The following is a 13,544-nucleotide window of genomic DNA, read 5'->3' as shown; positions in this document are numbered from 1 at the left end:
AAAGAAATTATATCACACAAGCTTTATAATTTATCCATTTAGATTGAATGTTTTATGTAAACACACATTAATCTGTTTATAAAGAAGCTGTGGTGGGGCATATTTTTGAGCATAATAAATTATATTTTAACTATACAGGTTACTTGTTTAGATTATTTCTCAGTCTTTATACCAAACTAACAAACATCATCATTTACAGATATTTATTAATGAACTTAGATATGTAAATAATTAAGAGATTTCTAACATATCATAGTACAATTTTAATTTATAGTGAAATAGCTTCCTTCATGTGTTGATATGCCATAAAGTCTGCAAATCACAATCAAATGATATAAATTATAAGATAAAATTCCTTGAGATGAACAGGAAGTCCATTCAAAATATGCCAGAATATATTTTAGATGTAAAATAAAATTATCAATAAATTATTTTGCAATGTGATAAAATTTATTTCATATATTTCATAATCCATTTAATTCATCCTGCCCTTCACTAATAAACCAGGCTAAACTAGTTAAAGGCTGTGGGGACTGGAGCAAAACACAACATTTTTAAAATTCTAAAACAAACATGTTGAATTACATACACTTTTAATTTTTAAAGTTTTTAGCAATCATTTCATTACAATAGCATACAGCTCAGAATATTTCTGTTTAATTTGAGCTTACTGTGCTATCAATACTTGACTATGTGCTGTATCATAGTTTTAATGTCTTTGCATTTTCACTTAGATGTCAAAGCGATTTTGTCTGCATTTTACCCATTAGGTGTTTTTTTGAATTCTTATCTGGTTTTAGTAGTATGATATAACATTTTGGAACAAAAATACAAAGAAGTAAGCCAAAACTTGATGCCAGAATAGCAAATACCTCTACAGCTACAGTATACTTTCCAGGAGAGCTGATATAAGATGGAATAAACGTGATCCAAACAGTACAGAACACCAGCATGCTGAATGTGATGAATTTTGCCTCATTAAAGTTATCTGGTAATTTCCGAGCAAGAAAAGCCAAAACAAAACACATGACTGATAACAGGCCAATATATCCTAACACAATATAAAAAGCTACTGTGGATCCCATTTCACATTCTAAAATGATTATTTCTTTATTAGAGTTCACATTCTTTTTGGGGAATGGAGGATAATTTACTAACCAAATGATGCATATCAAAGTCTGTATGAGTGTAAAAGTTAAAACGCTTAACCGCTGTTGAGTTGGTCCAAAGCATTTCATTATATTACTACCAGGCATTGTTGCTCTAAAAGCCATAAGCACAACTATTGTTTTCCCCAGAACACACGAGATGCAAAGAACAAATGTGATCCCAAAAGCTGTGTGTCGTAACATGCAGGACCACTGAGTGGGCTCCCCGATAAATGTAAGTGAGCACAGAAAACACAGAGTCAGTGAAAAAAGAAGAAGAAAACTTAGTTCTGAATTATTTGCTTTCACAATTGGAGTATCTCTGAACTTGAAAAATACAACAGTGACCATGGAAGTTATCAAAGCTCCTAACAAAGCAAGTATAATTAATATCATCCCCATTATTTCATCATGAGACAAAAATTCAATGTCCTTCAAAATGCACTGGTCTTTCTCTTCATTGGCCCGATATTCCAAAGGACACGTCATGCAGTGTACTGCATCTGAAAGGAAAAGTTAGAGTGTCATGAACTAGCCATTTTAAGGAACATCTGGACTATGCTGATTTACTGCTAAATAGAAAATGATGAATTATATTACTATATTTTGAGAAAGCATTATGCAAAAAAAGTTTAGTACAATATGCAGCTAAAAACATACAATACAATAAAACTCCAAAGTGATATTTAGTTTCACAGCAGTGTAGCAGCTTTTCTATTGAAGATTTACAAATATTTCTCAAAAGTGACACAGACACATTAATGTAAAGTAAACCATTGTCTACCATTGTTAAGTTGTAGTGCTTGTATGTTAAGAGTAAAACAAGATAAGAAAAAAAGAATGAGCATTATTTTTTTGTCTGTCTCAAAAGTACAAACTCAAGAAAGAAGTGAAAAAAGTGGACTTTATTCTAGATAAAAAATTATGTTATATAGAATCATCCATTTAGTCCACCAGCATATTGCAATAATTTAAAAGTGTATAGAGATGTCCAAAAACAATGTTTTGATAAAACTTTATTAAGTACGAGAGCAGATCATTTTTGCAATAAACTAATACAGGAAAAATGGTGTCCTGATGCTCAGTTATCTAGTTCCCACAATCCAAGGAATATTTTGCATATATTTAATTTGGCAACTTCTAAACATAAGGTTACAATACAGACTGTGCAACCTTTAATTGGCTAACATCCTGTTCAGGACTGGTTCATGATTATTTTCAGTTCTGCTGGGATATATTCCAAACCCTTTTATCTGTGCACTATACAAAGCAGGTTATGGAAAAGGATGGATTTTACTAAATAGTTTGCGTATTTAAACACTTTGGTCATTACCTGTGCTATTACTAATTTCTCCTTCTGCACATGGTAGACAATCAAAACAACAGACTGGTTTTCCTTTCTGTGTAGCCTTACGTGTACCAGGACGACAGCTTTCACTGCATACTGATTTTGGAATCTAGAAAAAAAACAACAAAACATAATGGCATACAATTCTGAAGTATAGAGTAATGAAGCTCATACAATTAAATCATACTAAATTTTTCCTTTTGTTTAAATCAAAATAAATAAAAGAGATCACCTTGCCATCACTGGTGGCCCACATAATGCTCTTGTTGTTCATTATGAACTGCTTTCCTTCTGGCATAAGTGCATCATAAAATCCAATAGTTACAAACTCTATGATTCCATTTACACTAAGCTGCCAATTCACCAATTCATATCTGGCAGGAGGGTCTCCATTAATGTCAAAATTTACATAATCACCATTGTTTACACTGAAATTAACTTTCTTCAGGTGTTGCAGTGCCTGTTATATTAATAAATATTGTGATCACAAAAAGCAGGCCATCAAATCCTAGAATTTATCAGCTTTTGTTTGCCTAACAATTTCACAGTAACATCAAGGATAGATTTGAAATATCTTAATATACTGCTTTAATTAATGCTGTTAATTGATTTTTTTCTATATACATTACAATATTTATAAAAATTCTACATATCCTTACTGATATTTCAACTATAGCAGAAATCAGTGCAAATTATTTCAACCTTAAATCCACTTTAACAGTATCTGTAACAAAAATTATGGAAGTGAAAATCAAAATTTTTTCCATGAAAACAGATATAATAACCACACAGTTAACCATTTCTTGGTTAAAATATGTTTAAAAAATATATTAAGATTTGATGACAAACTTTACCTGCAGTGGCAGTATATCTTTTGGGTTCGTCATGCAGGGTACTTGATTATCCTGGCAAGCTAGAAGGTCGTGGAGCGCATGTGCTACAGCATATACAGCTTTGTACACATTATATGTAGTTCTTAGATCAGAAACATCAGTGTACAGATTATTTACTTGCTGTAGATTCTCCGATCCTGTACAAGTTTTAGAATTTGAAGCACTGAAACTGCAATCAAACATATCTTCCCAAAGTTTAATTAAACCTGCATTGCCTGGAGTGCTAGATGGATGAACTGACAGCAAAAATTCTTTCAGCCCTGGTATTGCTGCATTAGCAAGCGAAAAGCCAATTGCTCCTTTAAAAATTCTGTAGTTTTCCTTAGTTGCCAGATTTTTGGCAGAAACCAAAGATTCACTGCCTACCCACTGTAGACCTGTAACATCCTGAAGCAGTAATTCCTTCATTAAAAATTCCAGATCTATGAAAATTGCAAAAGCTACAATAGTCTTTGAAGAAGCCATTTTAATGACATCAACTGTTTTAAGAAATTTCTCTCTTGGATTGGTTCTGTAAATAACTTCTGAATATTCAATGCAGATACCTTCCTTCTGGGCTACTTCTACAAAGGTGGCCATGCCAGAATTGCCGTAGTCATTGTCACTTCTTATTGTCCCCACCCAGGTCCATCCAAAGTGTTTGACAAGTTGTGCCAGTGCTCTGCTTTGATAATAATCACTTGGTATTGTCCTAAAAAAAGTGGGAAACTCTTTCCTGTTGCTGAGACAAGCACAAGTAGCAAAATGACTGATCTGTGAAAATTAAAGCAGTTAAATTCTATATATGTGTAAAATATACATTATTATATACAATTTCAGTATATCATAATAATATATTACTAAAAATAATTGACTAATTGTATAGAACAGGTTCATACTGTTACTTTTTTAACGGTAAATATATTTATTTTGTATTTTACATGTCAAAGACTTAATACAAACTTGGTATAATGCTAACATTTATTTGAATATTTAAACCTTTATATTAATTAAACCTGTAAAAAGGATTTACTGAAGAGCCACAGAGGAAGATTTAAAAATTAACAAAAAAACACTTACCACTGGTATGTTAAATTGGCCAACAAGCGTAGCGATACCAATAGTTGTAGAACTGCCAGACTGTCCTATGATTGCATGAATGCTTGACTTTTGAGAACACGGCAGAGTTGATGATTGTGCTTCTCCTGCTCCACTTATTAGTGCCATTGCAGCTTTGATTGCCAAAGAAATAGTACCACAAGCATCATATATCTTATATCCCAGTGACACATTAGGCAAAATATCTGTTCTGTTGTTTATTTGCTCTATCGCATAGATCATAGTTTCAGCAAAGTGATATTCTTTATAATTTAAACTTTTCAAAATAGAAACATAAATTTAGTCACAGTTTAAAAATAAAAATTGACACTAATGTATGTTAGACAGATTAAAAAATACTCACCCTGTACAGACTAATGCTTCAGGTGTTGACTTAAGTGTGGGTTTGGATGCTATAAAGTTATTATGAAGTGTAAAAATTCCACCCAGAATAAAGTCACCAGTCTTTGAAAGAAGAGGAAGATCAAGATTTCCTTGCAGTTTACAAAGAGGATCTTCACCCCATACCGAAAGAGCCAGCACAATAACTCTCAGAAGCATTTCTCTGAATAAATTACAAGACACCAAAGATAAAGAGCTGGAGTTGACTGAGTTTATATAGTGTTATTACTCCTTGAATAACTGCAAAGTAGGAAAGGTTTTAATTTGCCTAATGTACTCATTTTAGCCATGGGATTTACACATTTGCTGTTGTTCTTTTTCTGCAGATATTATCCTCCATGTCATCATTGTTTAAATTCTGATAAATTAAAATTCTTTTAATGAGAAAAAGCTATAGTTTTGTAGTATATGTACTTTATCAATACACTTTGGCATTTAGAGCTATATTGTCCACATCCATTGAATCTATGCAAAGGAAAATTTAAAGAGGAACATTTTCACACAATATGTTAGACCAATATGTGTCTATTAAAGCTATTAGTGGTCATATCCCATGGCTCAACAAATAGCCTGTCTTTCTTTCAGCACTTGGACTGTAACACTTGGACTTTTTACATTTGTAAAAGTTAATGTAATGGATTGCATTCTGAAATGCATTTATTCTTTTCACTTGGATTGATTTGTTTATTTATTTTATATTTTATCATTAACCACTTCCTTATTTTTCATCCATCCTTCCATTTTCTTAATCCAGCTATTGTACTATATTTTCTCACATCATCCCAAAGATACGCTGGTAAGGGTAGCTTGTCCCTGTAAATCAATGTGTTATAAGCAAGTGTCGGTGTGTGCTTCTGTGTGCCACACAAATGACTTGTATTGTGCTGTCAGGATTAATAATAATAATACATTTCATTTATATAGCGCCTTTCCCATGCTCAAGGCGCTTTACAGAGTTTAAGAAAGAACGGCAGGGTATACAGCATATAGCATTGTCCTAAACCAGATAAATAAATAGAGAAGAGTAAGACAGTGAATTCAGAGAAAGCCTAACAGACAACATAATTGATGGTCTCGCACACACACATACAGGTTACATGAGCATCTTGACATAGAGGTAAACTGACAGAAGGATAATAAAGTCAAGTAGAGCTAAAAGCCTTCCTGAACAGATGAGTTTTGAGTTGTTTTTTAAAAGAATTCATGGAGTCAGCTGATGTAATTAATTTCGGTAGGTCATTCCAGAGTTTGGGCGCTATGCAGCTGAAGGCCCTGTTACCCATGGAGCGTAGATTAGTGTGGGGCACAACAAGATTGCCAGAATCAGAGGACCTTAGTGGGCGAACAGGCACATAGTGATGTAGAAGGTCACTGATGTAGTTTGGCACAAGGTCGTTTAAGGCTTTGTAGGTTATTAGTAGATTTTTATATTCAATTCTGTAAGACACGGGGAGCCAGTGAAGGCAGAGCAGGATGGGTGTTATGTGCTCGCTGCTGCTGGTTCGAGGAAGGACTCTTGCAGCCGAGTTTTGAATAAGCCGGAGCTGTGATATAAGATTAGAAGTGGCACGTGCCAGTAGGGAATTACAATAATCGATGTGGGATGTGATAAAAGCATGGACAAGTTTCTCAGCATTAGAAAAGGAGAGGAAGGAGCGAACATGGGATATGTTACAGAGGTGAAAGTAAGAAAGTTTCTTAATGTGATTTATGTGAGCGGAATAAGAAACGGAAGAATCAAAATTGACACCAAGATTCTTTGCAGCAGAGGCAGGTCTGATGAGATCACCGCCAAGATGGACTGGGAAGGAGCTCATTTTATTAAGTTGCACTTTGGTCCCAATTTGCAGGAGTTCGGTTTTGTTGCAGTTTAATTTTAAAGAGTTCTACTCCATCCAGGTATTAATTTCACTGAGGCAGGTTGTGAGCTGAGAAAGTTCCACTTTTAACATTGAAAGTGGAGTATTGAGTTTTGAATTGAGTTGAGTATCGTCTGCATAAAAATTATAATCCAGTCCAAAGCTACGAATAATATGGCCAAGGGGAAGCATATAAATACAGAAGAGAAGAGGGCCGAGGACAGAGACCTGAGGAACTCCCTGTGTGACTGGCGCTGAGCTGGATCTGTTGTTGCCAAGGCTAACAAACTCTTGCCTATCAGTCAGGTAGGACTTGAGCCACTGGAGGGCAGTGCCAGAGATACCCAGCATGTTCTCCATTCTGGACATTAGAATGTCATGTCTGACAGTGTCAAATGCTGCACTGAGGTCTAATAGAATTAATATGCTGGTTTGTCCAGAGTCTGCTGCCATAAGCAAATCATTGGTTACCCATAGCAGAGCAGTTTCACAGCTGTGCTGTGCCCAGAAACCAGACTTGAAAGGGTTCCATCAAATTATTAGAAGTTAAGTAGTTGGTGCGTTGGGAAGCTACAACACGCTCAAGAACTTTTGATAGAAAAGGCAAGTGGGAAACAGGCCGGAAATTGTTAAGATTGTCAGCATCAAGGCCAGACTTTTTTAACATTGGGGTTTCAGAAGCGGTTTTAAAAGTGACTGGCACAGTGCCAGTGTCAAGGGATGTGTTTATTATTGTTGTAATAGTTGGGATTATGGCATGAAGGCATAATAAGTAGTGTGGTGGGGATGGGGTCCAGTACACAAGTAGTCGGCCTCATCTTACAAAGCAGGTTATTAACAAAAGCAGATGTGACTGGTGAGAACTTGGAAAAGGAGCTGGATGGAGTGTAAGAACAGGGAAAGATATAAACAGATGATGTATTTATGTTAGTTGAATTATTTAGATCTTTAATTTTGTTATGGAAAAAGTGGAGGAAATTCTCACAGACTTCAGTAAAAGAGGTAGTTGGGCCAGATGCGGGTTCGAGTAGTTTATTAACTATAGAGAACAAAGCCCTTGGGTTATCGTGGCCACTTTCTATTATTCTGCCATAATGGGTGTTCTTGGCAGCGCTTAGTGCTTCTCTATAAGCTCTTTGGTGGTCAGAGAAAGCCTGGATGTGCACAGTGAGGCCAGACTTACGTGACATTCTATCAAGGCGTCGGCCAACTGCTTTCATAGATCACAATTCTGAATTATACCAAGGAGCTGAACACTTAAAGGAAACCTCCTTATGTTTTAAAGGAGCTGTTTTATCTAATGCTGAATGAAGGGCTGTGTTATAGTGGCCAACAAAACTATCTAGTGTTGATGGAATAGGTGAAGACAGTAAAAGATCAGAAATGGTTCCAGAAAGAACACAGGGACAGATATTTTTAAGGTTTCTGTAAGAAATTTGTCATTTACAGGTAAGAGGAGGGAGAGATAATGAGACAGTGAAAAGTACTGCCTTATGGTTGCAAATCAGTGCTGTAAATGTTGGCAACAGAAGTACAGATCAGATCCAATATATGACCACCAGAGTGGGTGGGAAAATCAACATGTTGTGTCAAGTCAAAACAGTCCAGTAAGGATAGGAATTCATTTCTCAGTTTAGATGTAGGGATGTCGATATGGATGTTGAAATCACCAAGAAGGATAACTCTCTGGGAAAAGTTAAGTTCGTTAAGTTAAGTTCGTATTAAGTTTGTTAATAGTTCAGTCAGATTAGATAAGAAAGATGCATTGTATTTTGGAGGATGCATAAATACAATGAGTGAGACAGGACCTGATTCCATTATTAGTTTAAGAGCCAGACACTCAAAAGACAATGGACAACCAATTGGGACTGTTTTGATGTGTAAATCCAATCTGACAATTACTGCAAGTTCACCGCCTTGTCTTGAACTGCGAGGCTCTGTGAGGAAAGTGTATCCATGTGGTGTTGCCTCCATGAGAGACGTAAATTCATTCGGTTTTTGCCAAGTCTCCGTTAAACACAGCATATCAAGTTTGGTGTCAATGATGAATTCAATGCTTTGCCATTAAGAGATCTTGAGTTAAACAATGCAATATTAGTTAATGAGGCTTCTTTTTGCACAGAGCCATGACCTGAGTTTATTTTCACATACTGTAAATTTGGCACACTGACACTTCTATTTCCAGGGCCGTGAGTAGAACAGCGTATTCCTGAGAAAATGCCGCTGGTGGTCTTTTCATTCGCAGCCCGGCAGTGGCGGTGACCTGACCCGCAATGTATTTTAGAATATTCCAGTCAGACCATTTGCTCTGGACAAACTGTTTAATATGAAGGAGTTTGTCACGAGAGTATTTTAGCATGATACTGAGCAATACTTATCTGATAGCAGTGGAGAAGCAGCACAGCATAGCGGAGCCGGTGAGACGGGTGAGTGCGGTAGTGGAGATGAGCGGTTGATAGCAGAGCAGCAGAAAGCATAGCAGGAGGAGGTAGCAGGATTTGGAGGTTCCAACATACAGCTATAAACAGTAATGCTGGGTATTACAGGCGTGATCACCCCAGAGCCACAAGCCAGGTGGATATGAACATCAGATCAGTTCTTAGTCATACAGCACAGTAAAATGAATCGGGAGCAGACCAGCATAGCAAATATAATCAAAGAGACAGATCATCCCAGGCTCCTAGATCGCTGGGTACAAAGAAATGTTCGTAGGTCTCGTCCCGTGATCCACAGATTCAGTTGTTCTCAGTCAAAGTCCATAAAATCTGTAAAAATTAAACCAAATTCATACAGTTCGCGTCAGCTGCATCCACGAACTATATGTACAATAAATAAAATAAAACAAGCATAAGAAAGTATAGGATTAAGTCGTATTTTGCGAAAAGTGTTGTTAACTGAGAGGAGTGGCAACAGCATGCGTGTGCCAGCGTCCGATTGACCACTGCTCCCTGAGACGTAATAATATAATGAGTGGGTTTGGAAAATAAAGGAGCAAATTAACCCTTCAGAACTAAAATTGAACAGTAATATATAATAAATTTTAAATTCCAAACTAAGAATGTAAATTCTGCTCATCTATCTGTATCAGTGAGAAAAAAAATATAAAATCCACAGATTTGCTGTTAAGTTGAATGGTGTGGCCCGTGAGAGTGCTTTTACAATCCCTAAACCCAAAAAATGCCAAACAAACTGAAAATGTAAGGGAAGAAAGGTTTTATTACAACTGAATAAAGAAGGTTACAGGACTTTGGAGGCAAAACATAAGAAATGAAGCAGTAAAACAATAACAAAATGACCCTTCATACAGTATCTCCCCTTGTCTACACTTTCTCCTTTTCTTCCCTCTCGCTCCTCTTGAATTCTCTCATTCATACAGCACCTGATTCCAAGTTCATAAAAGCAATGGGCAATGGCCTCTTTTATACCCAATCCCTTTATCACTTCTGATGTCACTGCTGGTCTCCTGTCAAGTATCTCTGAGTCAGACATAATTCTTCAAAACCCCTGGAGTTGTGTTTATATAGACCCATCTGGTGGCCCAAAGTACTTGTTCCAGACTGCTGATCCGTTTCTTATGAAATGGCCAGATAACACTGCAGGGACCTCAATAGCAGCCTCCCGCTGCCATCAGTTACATTGCTGAGGAATGTGCCCTTTTTTATTGTGCACTCCCCACTGTCTTTCCAATACTTTTACATTCCTTGAGATGTTTTTGCCTGTATCATTTCCTGGTATTCCTGCAGGAGCAAGTTACGCTTGTCCTGTCCAGGATGTGTTTCCCATGCCTGTTGATACAGGCCCTGACTCCAATCTGTGACGTAGAGATGCGTCCCCAAAGTAACATGCAGCTGAAACTTTCACAACATTGAGCGTCAGCAGCACAACAAGGTATTTAAACAGTGCAGTTCCAGTAACAGGGAAAAGCAGAGAGTGAAAGTATTAAAAAAAAGGACTTAACTGTTTGTTCATCCACGCATGAAAGGTGGGGTTACCATAGCTCCTTATTCTCTGGCTGTTCCCTCTCAAATAAAGGCGCATGCGCCAGGCAAGATGCCATTTTATATGGGGTGCTTTGGTTGAGCGCATGAGCAGTGCTCAGAAAGCTGAAAAAGACATCCAGGAGGTGGGATACCTTTTTAAGTATATTGAGTTTATTTTGGTTTAATGATTTTTTTCAGTTTGCATTATTGTGACCATAGATGTACGTATAAAAGAGAGATTATTTTTGGTATTATTGTTTATATTAGGTGGTGTCAGATTTAGTTTGGTTTTGAGTTATACGGGTTGTTTTCCTTTTTAAGGGAATACAGTCAGTTCCGTCCAACAGCAGGGTAGTCCATCATCTTTATAAGGGTTGAGACATTTTCCACCACGGGTCGGTTAAACTGCCTTAGGGAGAGAAGAGAATTCAAAAAAGGTACAGCGTTTACTGTAGAGAGGTGCTGATGAGCTCTCAGTAGTGAGAGAGTGGCTCAGTGTCTGGCTGCTTTAGTGGAGTGTAACAGACTCTTATTGGTCAGTTCAGGCTCCTGATTTATTTTGTAGGTTGAGGAGCTGAATTATTGAAGACTGAATCAAAGCCTTATTTTTAAATAGTGTTTGGGCTGTTTTTTTTCTCCAGAACAGGGAAAATTGCCTTTGGGGGTAAAGCCTTGTTTTTGAGTACTTTGTTTTTCTTCACTTTATTTATTTAATTAATTATTTATTTATTTTACATGGAATGATTTGTTTACTTGAAGAAGTTCATGGATTATTTTTTTCTTTATAAATTTGTTGTGTGTGTGCACTGTATATATTCCTGCACCAGAATTCAATATGCTGTTGTAATAAACATGTTTTACTTTTATCCATCCTCTCTTGCTTAATATTTTGTTTTGACACTGCCTGTGTCAGCTGTCTGTCCTGGTCGGTCCCAAACTTTTAGCAGGATACCTACTCCTGTAGGCAGCTTGTGGCATTTTGGTGTCAGTGGTGGGATTGACCAGGGTGCCTGGCTGAGATGGCACCTAAAAAGGCAGTGACAACAGTCCCAGGAACAGGTGAATTAGCAGGAGCACTATTACAATCCCCCGATACAGCTGGAGGTACAACATCAGAAACAAAGGCATTGGAGAGGATGTTTCAACAATTCCTGTCATCACAGGAGCACAAGAAGAAGAAACAGGAACAAAGACAGAAAGCTTGGCTGCATCAGTTTATCTTACTACAGGAGGAGGTACAGTGTTGATGTGAGAAGGCACATTCAGCAGTACAAGGTGCAGGTCGTCTTTCGGCTGGGAGCGGACATATGACCGTTACTGGGGTAGTGGATTCCAATCCAACTGGTGCAGTTGAAGGTATACTAAGGTGGGTAGATAACCCGAAGCTTCCTCCTTACAGGGATGAGGGGGACATAAAACTGTTCCACTGTTCCTAGTAATATTTGAAAGAATGGGATTAGTCTTCTCCTGGCCCAAGACTGATTGGGCAATACTGCTGCTACACTTACTTTCAGGTAAGGCCAGGGCAATTTTTGTCACTATGGACCTGGCTGAGTCACTGAACTATGACTTGCTCAAGCAGGCCATATTGAGCAAGTCTGAAATAAGTCCTGAGAGTTATAGATTAGCATTTCGAACTGCTCAGTGGAAAGGCAGTGAAACTTTTTTAGAGCTGCAAAATCATTCAAAAAATCAATGTAACCGATGGCTAAACTCACAACTGTACAGCAAGGAACAAATAATAGATTTTATTGTGTTAGAACAATTTTAAGAGCTGGTGGAACCTTAGATGAAGACCTGGATTCTCTAACACATTACACAGTCATAATGCCATCCTGCAAAATTGGTGGAGGTCTTCCTGAACATTCGTGGACATCCTAGGAACAGGTAGTGGAGTCCAAGAAAAGAGATGGAAACCAAAAGATGTGAAGTCATCACCATCACCTCATCTTGCCCTTACAGGTGCACCAAAGGTCAGGATACGTCATGCTTCTCTCCTCTATGGTTGGGAGGGGGAGCAGCTTGGCAAGCATAATTTGTTATGGGTGTAGCCAGAAGGGGCATAAGATAGTACAGTTTCCAACAGCTCAAAATAGTGCAGTTAAAGAAGAAATGTTATGTTATGTGCCATGCCCCTTGCCAAGGAAGACAACCATACTGAATCAGAAAAAGTTGATGAATGTCAAAATTTCTGCTCATACCAGAAAAGCAATTTTAAATACTGGGAGTACCGAGCCCCTTGTTAGAAGGGATGTGGTTGATGAAAAAATAATGCTAACAGCTAGGAGAGTGCTTCTGAGGTGTGATCATGGCAATGAAGTATCTTATGCCATGGTGAAGTTGGGTATCGAGATAGGAGGTCAGATGTATGCAATGTATGTCCGTTGGGGTTGTCAAAGAAATGCCTTATCCTGTCCTATTGGGGTTGGACATGTTAGATCTGGATGGAATGTTGCAACAGAGCCTGGTGAAGGAAATCTGAATCGCAACCAGAGCTCAAGCACCTGCTGCATTTAGAAATGACCAGCTCACCTGGGACACTTTACCATTTGCCTTTGAGGGCAAGTCTATGGGCCGTAACATCCTCAGGCAAAGGAAACATGCCAGAGTACTGGGAACCCCAATAATGGACCAAAGAATTGCACCTGTCTCTGAAGCTCAAAGTGGCCTGTCTTTCATTTAAGGGGATATAGGGTCTTTGCAGCATGGTGATCCCAGTTGATCACCTTTACATTGGTAACATTAAAGTGTAAGGGAGAATGGCGTGTGGGACTATGCTTTTTAACAGAGTTTAGTCCTGAATAGGTGTGGTTTGGTTGCTTCTGTGATAGACAAAT

General features: G+C 37.6%; 1 protein-coding gene across 1 annotated transcript in view; it reads right to left on the bottom strand.

The window, feature by feature from the left end:
- Positions 1-693: 693 nt before the first annotated feature.
- The window catches only part of LOC114645407 (extracellular calcium-sensing receptor-like), a 28,056-nt gene continuing 15,205 nt past the window's right edge, over positions 694-13,544 (bottom strand). The window contains exons 3-8 of the mRNA XM_051922548.1: positions 4,831-4,931; positions 4,449-4,743; positions 3,351-4,142; positions 2,729-2,956; positions 2,482-2,605; positions 694-1,651 (exon numbers count right to left, since the gene is read on the bottom strand). Coding sequence (XP_051778508.1) covers positions 738-1,651; positions 2,482-2,605; positions 2,729-2,956; positions 3,351-4,142; positions 4,449-4,743; positions 4,831-4,931 — 2,454 coding nt within the window. The 3' untranslated portion in view covers positions 694-737. The remainder of the gene's footprint in view (positions 1,652-2,481; positions 2,606-2,728; positions 2,957-3,350; positions 4,143-4,448; positions 4,744-4,830; positions 4,932-13,544) is intronic.

Source organism: Erpetoichthys calabaricus, chromosome 2 (assembly GCF_900747795.2).
Source record: "Erpetoichthys calabaricus chromosome 2, fErpCal1.3, whole genome shotgun sequence".
Lineage (NCBI taxonomy): Eukaryota > Metazoa > Chordata > Cladistia > Polypteriformes > Polypteridae > Erpetoichthys > Erpetoichthys calabaricus.
The sequence above is the reverse complement of the archived record's forward strand: the minus strand, read 5'-3'. Positions and strand labels throughout refer to the sequence as shown.